The 15,622-nt window shown below is 46.5% G+C and overlaps 1 protein-coding gene and 2 pseudogenes across 1 annotated transcript in view; 1 reads left to right on the top strand and 2 right to left on the bottom strand.

Moving 5' to 3' along the window:
• Positions 1 to 1,019: 1,019 nt before the first annotated feature.
• Positions 1,020 to 1,861, bottom strand: LOC102763793 (annotated as a pseudogene).
• Positions 1,658 to 15,622, top strand: part of CRAMP1 (cramped chromatin regulator homolog 1) — a 48,123-nt gene continuing 34,158 nt past the window's right edge. The window contains exons 1-3 of the mRNA XM_015564059.1: positions 1,658 to 1,680; positions 2,156 to 2,450; positions 8,650 to 8,803. Of these exons, the coding sequence (XP_015419545.1) occupies positions 1,658 to 1,680; positions 2,156 to 2,450; positions 8,650 to 8,803 (472 nt within the window). The remainder of the gene's footprint in view (positions 1,681 to 2,155; positions 2,451 to 8,649; positions 8,804 to 15,622) is intronic.
• LOC102763503 lies at positions 9,301 to 10,121 on the bottom strand (annotated as a pseudogene).

Here is a 15,622-nt window from a genome sequence, read left to right as displayed (position 1 = left end):
GCAAGTTAGCCCATCCGTGGCTAAACTGGCACACCTTTCCATACAAGGTCGCAAACAAGTAATTCTCTCAGCATGTATGAAAATACATTCCTCTTCCTGAAAGCTGTCTGATGGGACTGGCTGCTTTGGGGCATTCCCTATTTTGCCATCACATTTATGGTGCACGTATTGAAGAGTGTGACAGTGGAGAGTCACTCTGCTCCCCACTGCTCCCCAGGCAGCCCCGGCACCAATGTCCTGTGTTTTTTCCAAGGATAGTCTTTGAAAACTTGCATCAACAGGCTTTAAATTTTTCATTACTTTTATTTCTGATGATTTTTGTATGTGTGTGTGTGAAACTGCTTGCCTTTCATTCATCCTTTGGGGTAGACCCCTGTCTAGGGAGTGAGAGAAACATGGCCCCAGTCTGCATGTCGCTGGCCAGGGACGGCCCACCGATTGACCAAGAAGTGAATCTCAGTGGAAAAGCTTTGATTATCTCATTTCAAAAAACATCTTGACAATAATCTGCGTTTGTTTGGCTTCTGCTTTTTAAAGCACTTTCACTTTTATGGTTTTACTCTCGTTCAGAGTTTGAAGGTTTCTCCCATTTGGTAGTCCTGCAGTTCTATAGAAAGAAAATGCTGGTTATCACAGGGGTATTCTGGGAAGTCCTCCTCCCTCTGAGAGGAAGGAACTAGAAGGGTGGGAGCATTTGGTTAGGTCATAAAATTTTTTTATCTGTGACCTTTAACTCTCCTTTATTGCCTCCATTGTCCTAGAGTACAGAGTTCTGGGTTTACTGCACAGCATGGAAGCCCTGTGTTGTACTTGATGGCACTTTCCCCTTCAGCATGCTTCTTAAGGTCTCATCTTGAGATTAGTAACTGATGCTTTGAAAGCGTTTGTGAAGTGCTCGCTTCGGCAGCACATATACTAAAATTGGAACGATACAGAGAAGATTAGCATGGCCCCTGCGCAAGGATGACACGCAAATTCGTGAAGCGTTCCATATTTTTTTTTAGATATATTTTGTTTCTGTCATTAAAAATCCAAAAAAAATGCGTTTGTGAATTTGTAGTCACTCAACACCAGATTTTGCTGGTGGTAATTGACAAGAAAAGAGTTTTAAGACTTCATTTGGTGGTCAAATTATCTTTAATTGAAATTTTTTTTTCTTTGTAATTCTTAACTAGCTGAGCATTCCACTGCACCACTGTTGATATCATCTATGATGTCATGAGGGTGGTGGCCATCAGCAACTGGGCAGTCCCCAAGATCTCTCTAATGGTCCCAGAGAGTTCTCTAGCTAAAGACCAGTGCTGCACCTGTCAGGCAGTGTTGACAACCTCATCAGAAGTGACATTTTCACTGCGCTTAATGTTTGGGGGGTTTTTTCTCTTCTTTCTGTCTCTCGATCGTTCTTTGAGGGCTTTGATAATCAGGGCAGAGGCAGAAGATACTGCCTCAATCTGGGCCTGTCTGTTCTGAATGATCAATTCCACTGTAATCCTCAGACCCTTCCAACCATCCGTTGCTTTGGTGATGTCATCACAGTTGTTTTTGGAGACAGTCCCAGGGGCTGATCTTGGGAGCCAGGGCAGATGTGGCACCGACTTCTCCACTGGTGCACCTAAGGTATATGACTTTGATTTTGTTGGGGGTTGTACATGGCGGCATGGTGGAGGCGGCTGGTGTCAGGTGAACCCAGATTCTGGACCACCAAAGAAATTTGCACCTAGGCCTCCTCCAAGCCAAAGCTGTAAAGACTTTATCGATATTTAGGGGTCACATGATCAAATTTTTTTAAAGTACTGATTATATCTAAAAGAAAGCAGTTTTTTTCACATTCATTTAAATATTGTCTTGAGTTTGAAACTTCAATTTGTTTTTGTTTGTTTTTTAAAAAAGAATTTTTTCAGCCAAACCCTCATTTGAAAAAGACACTATGAAATATGTTTGATTTCAGTTCACAGAGGGGAAAGAACTGTATACCTCCATCGTGGACATATCATTGTGCTCTTTAAATGATTCTACCTGAATGTTCTTTCTTCCTTTTTTTCACTAAAAACATATGAAAGAGTCACAGGTCAGGTCAGGATGATGTCATTACTGAACAGCCCCATTAGGCACACAGCAGGTCCCAGGTGCTGTCCCACTATAGCCTGTGATTGAGGAACGTGGAGTGGGACCTCAAGTGGATCCTCAGGCCATGGGGCCTTCCCAAGCCCCTCCAGCGTTTTGGAGCAGATCACTGTATAGTTCTCTCTCTCAAAGGAGCTGATGGTGGTGGATCATCATCCGGAAATGGGCCTGGGGTTGCCCCTGCTGCCCCTGCAGGGGCCTCTCGCTCCTCCTCCCGGAACTTAGGATCTTCTGGCGGTGAGAAGGAAGAAGGCAAAAAGGTCCGGCGACAGTGGGAGTCGTGGAGTACCGAGGACAAGAACACTTTCTTTGAGGGGCTGTACGAGGTAAGTGAGTTACAGGACCAGAAAGGGCCATTCAAACGCCTGGCTTCTTATCACTTGTATTCCTCTTTCAGTTTCCCTTTGCCTTTTTACCACATGGCTACTCGATCTACTAGGTCAGCAGTTCCAGTGGGGAGCCCCAATGTGACTGACAGGTGTGAGTCGCCAGGGCTGAGGCCTCACCCTCCGACCGTGGCCTTTTATCGCTTCGTTGTGACTTTAAAAGCTGTTCTAGAGAGGTGGCTGTTGGGAACTTTCTTTATATGTTTCTCTTTTCTCAGATTCTACCCATTGTCTCTCAGCCATACCCTTGAGTGCCGACTGGTACCATTCTCTATCGGCCTTCCCCTTGTAGCTGAGTGGGCCAATCAGGAGGGGCGTTCTCTGAGGGGGAAGGGCAAGGGGACACTTGGCCACGTCCGTCAGAGCAGCCACTTCAGTCCCAAAAGCTGACCTGGGACAGATGTAAAGTCCTAAAGATAGAGAAAAGCTGCTCCTGGTCCCACAGCTCAAAGAAATGGCCATCTCCCTGCCAGCCATTTTACTTTCATGTTTTGTTTTGTTTTCAAATCTTTGTAATTATAAGTAAACATGCTTTTTTTTATTGTCAAATGCATTGATATGATGTTTCATAGTTCTTTTTGTTCAGTGCTTTTCTCATGCCTATAAATATTCTACTCTCAGGTGTAGGCAAATTTATGGTCTTTGTGTTTTCTGTCTGCGTTTGTAAATAAAGCTTTATTAGAACACAGCATTGCCTATTTATTTGAATATTGTCTCTGGCCAATTTTGACTGCGGTGGCAGAGTTGAGCAGTTATGACAGATACTGTGAGTGGCCTACAACATTTGAGTGTTAACCTTCTGGCCAAACGTTGCTCCAGTTAACCATTGTGTTGTTGCTGTTCCACATTCTGTATAAATAACAGTACAGTGAGTATCTTTGTGCACACACCGTATTTTAGGATATCGCTTGGGGCTATGGTAAGTTGGTTCAGTCGGTGACCCTTATTCTTTTTTTTTTCTTTTATATTTATTAATTTGAGAGAGAGAATGATTTGTTGTTCCACTTGTTTATGCATTCATTGGTTGATTCTTGTATGTGCCCTGACCGGGGAGTGAATCCACAACCTTGGCTTATCAGGACAATGTTCCAACCAACAGAGCTACCCTGCCAGGGCAACCCTTATTCTTGTAATAGTGAAGGAATTGGAGTGATAGAAAAGTCTGGCCACACCTGTGAAACAGTTTTATAAAGGAAGGAGGCTTTGAAATTGAAACCATGAAGTGCTCATAGACCAGAAAAGGAGACTCCTAAGTGGAGGCAGAGAACTAGAACTGGGTGCCAATTTCTGAACATTCCTGGGGCCGATGGTGCAGTTTGCCGGTCCGGATGGAGGAGGCCCGCGTGTTGGTATCATTGACTCAGTTGTCCAGGAAGAGGAGGAAGTATATACACAGACTTGTTCTAGTTGGTGCAGAGTCATTCAAATAAATTCAAATGTGTTCTTTTTTTTTCCCTTTGACAATTTTAGAGTGAAGTAGAGGCTGTTTTTGTATAGATTATGTCCCTAAATTGCCTACTTTAAGCTTTCTGTTAGGCATAGAAGACTTGTGATTCCTGGAATGTTCCTAGAATAGCAACCATTGCTGATGCCAAGTTGAGACAGTTTCTGCTTTAATGTGGTCCTTCCCTCTTGGGCTCTACAGGGTGATCAGCTATGGTTGTCAATTAAAAGTAGGAGGGGAAGAATTCCCAATGACCTGCTCTTACTTTTTTTCAGGTGGATTAGTTCATTCTCTTTTCACTGGGCTAGCCTTCTTCTTTTAATTTTCCTACTGGGCAGGTGTTTCTTTTGAGGTTACCTGAATCCCTTTTTTTTTTCCATTTAAGCCAAGTTTTATTTTTTATTTTTATTTCTTTTTTAGTTTTATTGCTTAAAGTATTACAAAGGGTATTACATATGTCTCCTTTTTTACCCCGCCCTTGACAATCCCCTGGCCTTCCCTACCCCCCAGTGTCTTATGTCCATTGGTTATGCTTATATGCATGCATACAAGTCCTTCGGTTGATCTCTTACCCCCGCCTTCTGCCCCCCTACCCTCCTACTGAATCCCTTGATTAATAGTAATAATTGGCTGTTCTGATCACTTAGTGCTTTCCACTATATGTATGCCAAATAGTGTGAGAGTGTTTGTGTTAGTGTTTGTATGTGTATTTGGTGTATGGGGGTGAGAGTGACAGAAAGAGAGAGAATATGATTGCTGGCTTTATGTGTGTCATTTTGTGTGTTTGACCAAAACTCAGGGCTCTGTTGGGATCTTGCTGTATGCTGATTAGCTGGGGCATATAGGACCATGAACATCTTGAACTACAAGGCATGGAGGTAAAGGCCTCTGCTTTGTGAGTGTCACTTCTGCAGTGTTTGTCCAGCTTGTCATTGCCTTTTTTATACGCACAAGCCTGACTTAGCTATGCTTCAGGCGACAGAGACCTAGCTCAGCGCAGCAGCAGGAGACAAGGCGAGTGATTGAGTGGCTTTCCTGACTGGGAGGGACAAGGAGGGGCTGGCTCAAGCTGGCAGTGTCATCTGTCCTCTGACATCTTGCATTGGGGGTGACATTTCTGTGCTTATTCTTTCCCTTTCAGATACTCCCCAGAGGCAAGACATCCACCCCCACCCCTATTACAGTTAAGACTGTTCTGAGGAGGATCCAGATTGGCTGAGCCCATCCTAGACTCCTCTCTGTGGCCAGGGTCATGGTCATGGTCATGGTCATGGCCCCCATGACAGAGAACAGATCAGGGCGAATGCCTAGAACCACATCATCGTCCTTGACATCCTCTTACTCCATTTCAACGGCAGTTCTTCACAGAGCCTATTGTCGGCTTTCCGTTTTCCCTTCTTATGTCTGTCTGACTGTATTTGCTTCTGCGGTACAATTCTTACTTATAAGGCCAGTACCCTGTGCTGCTTTTTTAAATATATTTTTATTTATTTCAGAGAGGAAGGGAGAGAGAGATAGAAACATCAGTGATGAGAGAGAATCATTGATTGGCTGCACACGCCCTACTGGGGATTGAGCCGGCAACCCGGGCATGTGCCCTTCACCGGAATCGACCCTGGACCCTTCAGTCCACAGGCCGACATTCTATCCACTGAGCCAAACTGGCTAGGGCTACCCTGTGCTTCTTGATCACCAGGTTATAACTGCTGAAAACCTCATCTAAGTGAACTCTGTGGTCATGCTAGAAATGCTTGGAAGCACCCAGGAGAGGCCGAACTGTCTCGGGCCTCTTATTGATAGGCATGGGGCATGCTGATGTCAGCTGCTGCTTGATTGAGAGCTTATAGGGAAATCTGAAGACTGAGCCAGGACAGGCCATTCATATGGAAAAGCCGCTGCAAACAGCTTGGATGGGACTGCAAATTGGATGGGACAGGGTCTCAGGGAATCACCAGGGCAGATAAAACAGTGAGCCAGGCTGATGGAAACTCAGGTACGACCGTCGGTCAGCTCTGCGACGGGGGAGGTCTCAGCATAGGAACAATGGCCCCTACAAGCACCTCTGTCTAGGAGAGAGCCACCCCCAAATTCTTGCTCTGATGCCAGACAATACAGTTCCTCCCCATATGTCCCTGGATCCCCCGAGCCATTGCCTCAGTGCTGGAGCTCAGAGGGAGCAAGTCCATGTAAGTTGGTGTGCCAGCCCTTTAAGAGGAACTGCCTGGGCCTCCAGCAGCCTCTGGCACACTCAGCCACAATCCCTGCTAGTTTTTACAGCCTGAAGTTATGGGGACTTCTCTTCCCAGCTCTGGAATGCTGGGCTGGGGACCTGGTGTGGGGCTAGGACCCCTTGCTCCTCCTGGGAGGCCTCTGCAGCCAATATGTCCCTCCTGATTGAAAAAAATGCCACACTGGGTGTCAGACCAGCCCATTTCATGCCTCCCTTCTACCAGTCTCCGTGTGCTTTCTTCTTTACTTCTCTAGTTGTAGCACTTCCATTCAGCCAGCTTTCAGGAGGTTCTGAATGATGGTTGTTCCGTTTTTCAGTTGTATTTTGATGTGGTTGTGGGAGGTGGTAAGTACTGGCATTTACCTACACTGCCATCTTGGTTCTCCCTTAACTTTTCACTTTGAAACAATTTTAGACTTGGAAAAAGTTGCAAAAAAAGCACAAAGAACTTCACATGCCCTTTACTCTGCTTCCCCAGTGTTCACATAACTGCAGTATGGCCTACAGATGAGGAGAATCAGTGTGGGTACAATACCTCTACTGACCTGAGGGCCTTACTCAGGTTGAGCTGGTATTCCCACAGACACCCTTTTTGGATGAGGATCCCACATTGCATTTAGTTGTCATGACTTCTAAGTCCTGGAACAGGTCGTCGGTTTCCTTTCCCCCCACTCTTTCATGACCCTGACACTTGGGAAGGCTCCTCGACTGTTAGTTTGTGGGCTTCCTAAGGCTTGCCTCCTCATGATTCCATTTTCTCTTTAAGGATAAAATAAGGTTTTATTTATAGTCTTCTAGTAAAGGGGACTGATTTGATTTTCATTTTGCATTTTTGCTAGGAGCACCGCAGGAGTGTTGTGCTGCCCTTGGAGCATCCTATCCGGAGTGCAGGGTGCAGTCTACCTCAGTCCTGGTGGTGTGAATGTGCAGCTCCTAGGCCAGCGGTTCTCCACCTGTGGGTCGCGACCCCTTTGGCGGTCGAACGACCCTTTCACAGGGGTCGCCTAAGACCATTGGAAAACACATATATAATTACACATTGTTTTTGTGATGAATCACTATGCTTTAATTATGTTCAGTTTGTAACAATGAAATTGGGGGTCACCACAACATGAGGAACTGTATTAAAGGGTCGCGGCATGAGGGAGGTTGAGAACCACCGTCGTAGGTTCTCCCTCACCAAGTTTTTAACTTTGATGCTGAGTCAACACCCTATTTCTCATTGTTCTTCCACTAATTTTAGCCACCATTGCAGCAGCTTCCCCGAAATAACTGTTACAATGATGTTTGCCCGTGATGATCTTCTGACTCCATTATTTCTACATTTATTAATTGGAAACCCAGTGCAAGAAAAAGTGCTCCCTTCTCCAATTATGTATTTATTTGGCTTTTTATATTTGTATGGATTCAGGGATATTTAGACTATTCTATAGGTTATGACCCATTCTTATCATTATTATGTTTCCCCTTTTATTTTTCATTTACGGTTGACATTATCATTGTTGATTTTGTTGCTCAAATTGTTCTAGATTTGGCCATTTATAACATCTTCAGGTTGGCTTCTGTGTGCTTTCAACACATTCCTATTATACTTTGAGCATGTCCTCACTTCTGGCACCAAAAGATATTCCAGATTCACCTGGTACTTAGCTTGCCCCAGATCTGGGAGCATCTATTTCTCCAAAGAGCCCTGGTTCCCTTTGGAAAGTGGGATTTAGAAGCTAAGGATGTTTGTTGATGCTGGGGTGCCATTACCTCTAGGCCCTTCACAGTACTTTTTACTGGCTTGGCTCTGATGAGAGTATCAATAATAGGCTCCCATGACAATACCTGAAACAGCACAGATGGTGACTATGTTCCCTAGAACATAAATTCTTTTCTGAAAATCTAAGCTGTGTTTGGCTTTTGCGTGGAGGTATTGAAGAATGGGACAGTTCATAGATGTACCACATTCCGAGCATAGTCTGTGTGATTCTCTTACTAAATGTTCAAATTTGCTATCCCTATTCAAATATAGAATATATTTTATGTGATGAAAGTGCTGAGGGTGCTTCTGGATGGTCAAAGTCTTGTATTTTAAGATGCAGATGCACATCCCTCTGAACAGCCCGGTCATGTTCTGTTCTGATGAGTGTTTCACAGAGCTGTCTCGTTCAGGGTCTCCAAAGAGCTATAGAAATTGAGCCATTTGAGTAATAAGCTTTATGTTTTTCCTCCTCTCCGGACCTGCCTCTTTGATATTCACTGCTTTGAGAGTTCTATCCCTGTGTTTCCATTGCTGCTCTAGCCGTTATTCTGATGAAAATCCGAATTCTAGGGAAGCAAGGTTGACGTCGATGCACAGATAAGAGCTGTGAAGAATACTTGATGGGTCACAGCGGTCCCCTTTCTCTGGAAGTGTCTGCGTCGTACAGAAGGCTGCCTTGTTTTAACCTCTGTGCTTTTACCATGGGCTTGTTTTCCAGCATGGGAAAGACTTTGAAGCAATCCAGAACAACATAGCTCTCAAGTATAAGAAGAAGGGCAAGCCCGCCAGCATGGTGAAGAACAAAGAGCAAGTGAGGCACTTCTACTACCGCACGTGGCACAAGATCACCAAGTACATCGACTTTGACAATGGTGAGCGTTCCGGGCTGTCTCTGGGGAAGCTGGGGGCGGGGTGGGAATCTGGTCAGGAGCAGTTTTTGAAAAATCACAGGACATTCTGGTGTCATTCTTGCCCAGCCACTTTTTAAAAAATATATTTATATTAATATAATGTTAATGTATTAATATTTATTTTTAAATATACGTTCATATATATTTAATATTAAGAAAATAAACTAATTCAAGTGATGCCGGGGAAAATTTAAAGTGAGACGTCTGTCTGCTGTTCTAGTCTTAACTTAAGTATGACAGTCAACTTACTTTATTTTGGAAGAGGAGATGTAAAAGTTTTTTTCAGTCATTCAGCAGGCAAGTATAGCCACTTAAAAAAATAGAAGGGTGGGGACAGAGTAGGATATGAAAGTCAGAGGTGAAAGGGTAGAGCCAGAAAGAAATTTTCAAAATAAAATTAACAAGGTGACTGTTCCAGAAGAGGGCTGTGAAGAGGACATGGTGGATCAGTCTGTTGGTCAAGTAATGATTCAACTTTTAAATTATCCTCTTGTTTTTTGTTGGGTTTCTTCTTTGTTCAAATCTGAGACTTAAAGATGTTGACCCTTTGTTACAAGAGCCAACAGGAAATACAGGATCCCTTCCCTCCCTCGGCCTGCCTCCGCTGAAGCCACCAACCATCGCCTCCGTGGCTGGATGCTGGAAGAGTCCTCCATGTATGTGGACTCAGGACGACAGGGCAGCCCCCTGTGGTTGCTGGGCTTGTGAACGCTGCAGTGCCTTTGGCTTTCCACATCTCTAACATGTTTCCCAACTATTTTGTGTACGTGGCTCAGTGCGCTCTCCTCTTCGCTTTACGGGTTTCCACTTGATATGAGGGTGTAATAGCAGCTTCTTCCATGGCTGTGATGTTTTTTTCTTGCCATTTAAAGTCGTTAATGGTCTTGTGAATGGTCTGGAAGAGCTGCTGGCCCTCCAGAGAGACGCCAGCGCTGACTGCATGGGCCTGGCTCAGTTTTCCTCCTCTGTCCATGCTTTGCTGGCAAGTTTACTAACACTGGGTGATGCTAGGGGAGGAGGAGTTTCTGTTGGGTCATTAATTATTTCCACTTTTGAAACATATTATAACTTTATGACCAAGATGTCTACATGCTTGGGCTTTCCACTAGAAGAGGGACATTTTAAAGCTAGCATTTTGGATTGGCAGTCGAAGGGTATTGCCCTGCCCTGAAGCCGCTGCTCCTGGCATGTCTGGCAGGACACCTGGCCCCTAATGCTGAAGTATTTGCCCGGAGGAGCCACCATCTTGGGAGAGCAGCTGTGGCTGGTGGCAGCTGCCCCGGGCAAAAGCCGGGCACCCGGTGAGCACTGCCACGCTGGCCAGGCCAGTTTCACTTTCTTTAATCTTACTCTTCGTTTCTACAGTTTTGGTCATGGGCCATTCATTCCAGACATTTGCTTTTACTGACTTCACTTCTTTCTGATGCTTCTCTTCAAATAATACTTTTGATCCAGAATATGAGCCCTGGCTGGTGTGTTCAGTGGTTAGAGTGTAGCCCTGCGCAAGGAAGGGTCTCACGTTCAATTCCTGGTCAAGGGCATGTACCTGGGTTGCACGTTGATCCCTGGCCCCTGTTGGGACGCATGCAGAAGGCAACCAGTTGATGTGTTTCTCTCACATTGATGTTTTTCTCTCTCCTCCCCTCCCACCTTTCTTCCCTTCCACTCTCTAAAAATCAGTGGAAAAAATATCCTTGGGTAAGGATTAACAGAAACAAAAAACTGTGATAGCTGCAGTCAGATCACTCCCCCTTTGCACCTGTGCTGTGAGTCCTTCGTGGCAGCCTTCTCTCCCTCTCAGTCCCCTCTCTGCCCTGCCCTCTGGTGTTCTCCTGGCCTGGTCAGTGTGTGTTGGCCAACTGGAGTAATCAGGATGCCAGGACCAGGACTCCCTCCTCCAGCTTTAGAAAGACCCGGAGAGCTTGGATCAGGCTGTCTTTTTTTGGTAAAGGGTCAGATGATAAATATTTTTGGCTTTTGGGGATTTACAGTCTTTATTAAAATGACTTCACTCTCCTGTCTTAGCTCATTGTAGATCCCATGTAAAGGAATGCATGTTACTGTGTTCCAGCAAAACGTTTATTTACAGGAAGAGGCCCCGGGCAGGATTTGGCCTGTGACCCTGCCCTGGAGAAATTTGTTTGGGGGACGCAAGCTCCAGGCAGTCCTAGTAGTTAGCTGACACTTTCTCTATAGATTTCCCTTTGCATCTTCATGGGCATCTCACCCACCAGTCATGGTTTCGCTGGGTCTACCTCAGCTTTTCAGACCTGTCCTCCCCACCTAGTCCCCTCGGTCCTTTTCTAGGTCATTGCTGTTCTCGCTCTTTCTGGTCTTGTTCTTCCCCAACCCACCCTCCACATAGCTTTATCCACACAATAAACCCATGTCTGCCTGTCCCCCGCCTGAGCCCCCCCTCCCCATGCCCTGTGCCATACCCTCATCCTACCTGCCTTGGCTCCCAGGATGGGGTTGCCACCCTCCTGCTAGCCTGCACTTCCTTTGGTGTCTTGACTCCTGCCACCCCTACTCTGTTGTGCTCCCTAACCCCATTCACCTTCCAAGACTCAGCTCCTATGTCAGTGCTCTCAAAAATCCTTCCGTGAATTCTCGTGCCCTCACTGCCACCTCATCATCTCATCATGGGCCTACTTTGTGCCCATCATTGAGCACATTTTATACTTTTCCCTGGGAGTGCTGTCACACTGCAGATGAGAAAAACCCTGGCTTAGCATTGGAGGCCCTGGCCCAAGCCACCCAGACAATCAGCTGAGGAGCTGTGCTCCATCAGCCATCATCCACTGACCTTTATCTTCTGTAAATGTAATGTTTTCAGACCATCTCTTCATGTTGCCATAGAATTTCTCCATGTTTTCCATGAAATGTTAATTCTTTGAGTTGACGTTTTTAAATGAATAAACTTTACCTTTCCTTTTGGACTTACAATCCACTTCTAGTGTTTTTAATTTATTTTTTAATGAGTTACTCTTTTCTTTTTAAAAAATAATTAATTTTAGAGAAAGAGAGGAAAGGGAAGAGAAAGATAAAAACTTCCATTTGTTGTTCCACTTATTTATGCAGTCATTGGTTGATTCTTGTATGTACCCTGACTGGGGAGCAAACCTGTTGGGCAACCTTGGCATAGCAGGACAGCGCTCTAACCAGTGAACTACTCGGCCAGGCCACTTCCAGTGTTTTTAAATAATGCAAATGTGGACATCTCTTTTCATACAGCCCTTTGTCCTTCAAATGTACTTCCTTTAGGTAACCTCGTACAGTTGGGATAGCTAAGTCTGTGTGGCACACGGGAATTAGTTTTAGCTCTTTGGCTCTTTCTCTGTTGTCTTTTACATCATTCTTTTTGTTTGTTTGTTACATATATTATTTAGTTACTTTCTGAAAGTCAGTCTGTCTCATCTTGAGCGTCTTGTCATGAGCGCTGTCTTCTGGAAGGATGAATGTCCAGCCTGCTGGCCTGGTGTCCGTCTGCTGCTTGCCGTGTTTCCCATCTGTCTGTCCGTGATAAAGGCAGGAAGGAGCACCTGGCACTCCAGTGCGTTCTTCTCACAGCAAGTTCCATCTTCACAGCAACACCCCATAGAAAGAGCCTTTTCTCTGCTGAGCTAGTTTATGGCTCCAGCAGGTCCTGTCTGGCCAGGCATGCCTTGTTTATCGCTAGTCATTTTAAGGTATTTTTCCGGTGTCAAAGCCTTCCACTAGCTGCCTCATGCTGTCCTCGTTCCAGTCCTTGCAGAGGACGGGTCTCGGGGTTTGCTGTCTGTGACCAGGAGACTGCCTTGGAGGAGGGCTCACCATCCCAACTCCAGTTCCTCTAGTTGCAGGGGCCTCCTAGCCAGCCTGTTATCTTTGTGGGGGAAACACAACACAAACAAAACACTGTATCGAAGACTTTTAACAGCATATCTGTTTGTGAGATTGCCACTTTCTGCAGACCCACGGAAAGGGGCCGTCGGTGTCCACTTTTGGGGGGCAGTGCCTAGGTTTGACTCGGCAGGTCCTTCACTAATGTTTCTATTGGTTTGCTTTCGGTGTCCACAGACCATTAACATACGATGCTCTGCTGGCTTTGGTGTATTGTGGCAAGTGAGCAATGCTTTGTTCTTCCTCAGGTTGGCAGCACAGTGTCTGTGTCTGTGCTGTGCTCAGCCGTAGTTGTCACTGTTTCTCAGATCACCAGCTTATTTGAAATATCAACGCTGGTCGGGATCCTGCTGAGTCCAGTGCTGTTACTAATAGCTGTGGTCTTCACAGACAACCTCCCTACCTTTCTGGGTGTCACTCAGGAATAAGTTTTAGCTGTTTGGCTCCTTCCAGGTTGTCTTTTACATCTTTCTTTTTTTGTTACATATCGTATTCTTGGGTGACTTTCTGAAGGAGTGCAGGCCCTTCATCCACTTGGGCTCCCCTGGGAAAGCTCTCTTCCAATGAGAAAGGCGGTCACCAGTGTGTGAGGATTGGGAAGCTGCTGGTGATAAAGTGTGGAGGCAGGGTGAGAAGACTCCAGGGGCTGTGAACTAGCATGTTCGGTCCTTTCAGCGTGACCATGCTACTGGCAGAGTGGGCGTGTTGCTGGGGACGCTCAGATTCCCAGTGTGGACGTGAGCCCTCTTCAGCCCTTCTTCCGGCTCAGGGATGAAGAGAGGATGCGTGTGCTGCCCTCAAGTTCTGTTCCCACGCTGCACCTTGGGCCAGGCAGCAAGCTCTGCAGGATAGACCCAACACGTCTGTCTGTCTGTCTGTCTGTCTCCCTCCCTCCCTTCCTTCGTGTTTCCCTTTCTTCCTCCTCTCCATCTCCTGCCTTCCTGGCATCTCATAATGTCTGTTTGCTGGTGTTGTCCTGATGTGCCCTCACGAGGAGTGCCTTCTTTCTGTTGAGCTGATGGCTCTGCTGGGGTTCTCCAGCTGGTCCTGATAATGTCTCTAAGGTGGTGCCAGCCAGTTGACCATGTGAAGCCCACGGGCCCATCTGCCTCTCTGTGCTGTCCTGGCATTTGCACCAGGGCTTGGCCCTGTCTAGCCATTTCTCAGCCCCTCTCCCAGCCCTGGATTTCTGCCTCTGGATTTGCCTATGCTGGACATTTCATGTAAAAGGAATCACGTGGCCTTTGTATCTGGCTTCTTTTACTTAGGATGATGTTTTCCAGGTTCATTCAGGTTGTAGCATGTCAGAACTTCATTCTTACGGGTGAATAATATTCCATTGTCAGGAAAGAATGTATTCGTTTATTCATTGAGTAGTGGATCTTAAGGTGTCCTGAGTTTTGGTCCCCTGTGAGTCCGATGAGATCTGTGAGTCTTTCAGGAGAACGTTCCAGAACGGTTAGTGTGTGAAGTTGGCAGAGTCCTCGGCTCCTTAGAGCCTGTCGAAGGTTCAAAATCCTTGTTTTAGATTATTTATTGCAAGACTTACTCTTCATTTGCTAATATATTTTTCTTTTCCTTTTCTGTGATTATACTCACACACAGCTGAATGTTAGGACTTTGAAAAGGGGTCTCTGAGGAGGAACAATTGTGAGGGTGAAGGACAAATGACATGGGTTCCTGCTCTGAGATAATCTAAAACAGTGGTTCTCAACCTGTGGGTCACGACCCCTTTGGGGGTCGAACGACCCTTTCACAGGGGTCGCCTAAGACCATCGGAAAACACATATATAATTACATATTGTTTTTGTGATGAATCATTATGCTTTAATTATGTTCAATTCGTAACAGTGAAATTGGGGGTCACCACCACATGAGGAACTGTATTAAAGGGTCGCGGCATTAGGAAGGTTGAGAACCACTGATCTAAAAGGTACACAGACTGTGCTGTAGCTGGGCTTCCAAATCACAATTAGATTTGGCTTCACGGAATACAAAAACTCGGGAAGCCGGGGCTGAGACAGCACCGCGCGGCGGCCCCGGGGTCCCGTTAGAGCAGCCCCTGGCGGCTATGCCGAGGATCCGGAGCGTCGGCGGAGCAGAGGGTCCGGCGGGAGAGAGGAAACCTTCCTGCAAGTGCTAGCCAACCGGCAGACCCGGCTGAATGCTCGGACTGGGAAAATGAAACTGAGGAAGCAAGATGAAGGGCAGGTATGTCCCCTGTGCAGCCGCCCCCTGGCAGGGTCGGAGCAGGAGATGAGTAGGCATATGGAGCATTGCCTTTCTAAGAGGGAAGGCTCCTGCATGACTGAGGAGGATGCTGTGGACATCGAGCATGAGAACAGCAACTGCTTTGAGGAGTATGAGTGGTGCCGGCAGAAACGGATATGGGCCACCACTCTCCTCGAAGGTGGTTTCCGAGGCTCTGGCTTCATCCTGTGCAGCGGCAAAGAGAATCCGGACAGTGACGCTGACTTGGGGATGACACTCTGGAGTACGGGAAGCCACAATACACGGAGGCTGACGTCACCCCCTGCGCAGGCGAGGAGCCTGGTGAAGCCAAGGAGAGAGGCGCTCCGGGGTGCAGTCCTAAATGGCGGCCCTCCCAGCATGCGCATCACACCTGAGTTCTCTAAATGGGCCAGTGATGAGATGCCATCTACCAGCAACGGGGAGAGCAGCAAGCAGGAGGCCATGCAGAAGACATGCAAGAATAGTGACATCGAGAAAATAACCGAAGATTCAGCTGTGACCACATTTGAGGCCCTGAAGGCTCGGGTCAGGGAACTTGACCGGCAGCTATCCCGTGGGGACCGCTACAAATGCCTCATCTGCATGGACTCATACTTGATGCCCCTAACGTCCATCCAGTGTTGACATGTGCACTGTGAGGAGTGC

Source organism: Myotis davidii, unplaced genomic scaffold (genome assembly GCF_000327345.1).
Source record: "Myotis davidii unplaced genomic scaffold, ASM32734v1 scaffold599, whole genome shotgun sequence".
Lineage (NCBI taxonomy): Eukaryota > Metazoa > Chordata > Mammalia > Chiroptera > Vespertilionidae > Myotis > Myotis davidii.
This window is presented reverse-complemented; position numbering and strand designations above follow the sequence as displayed.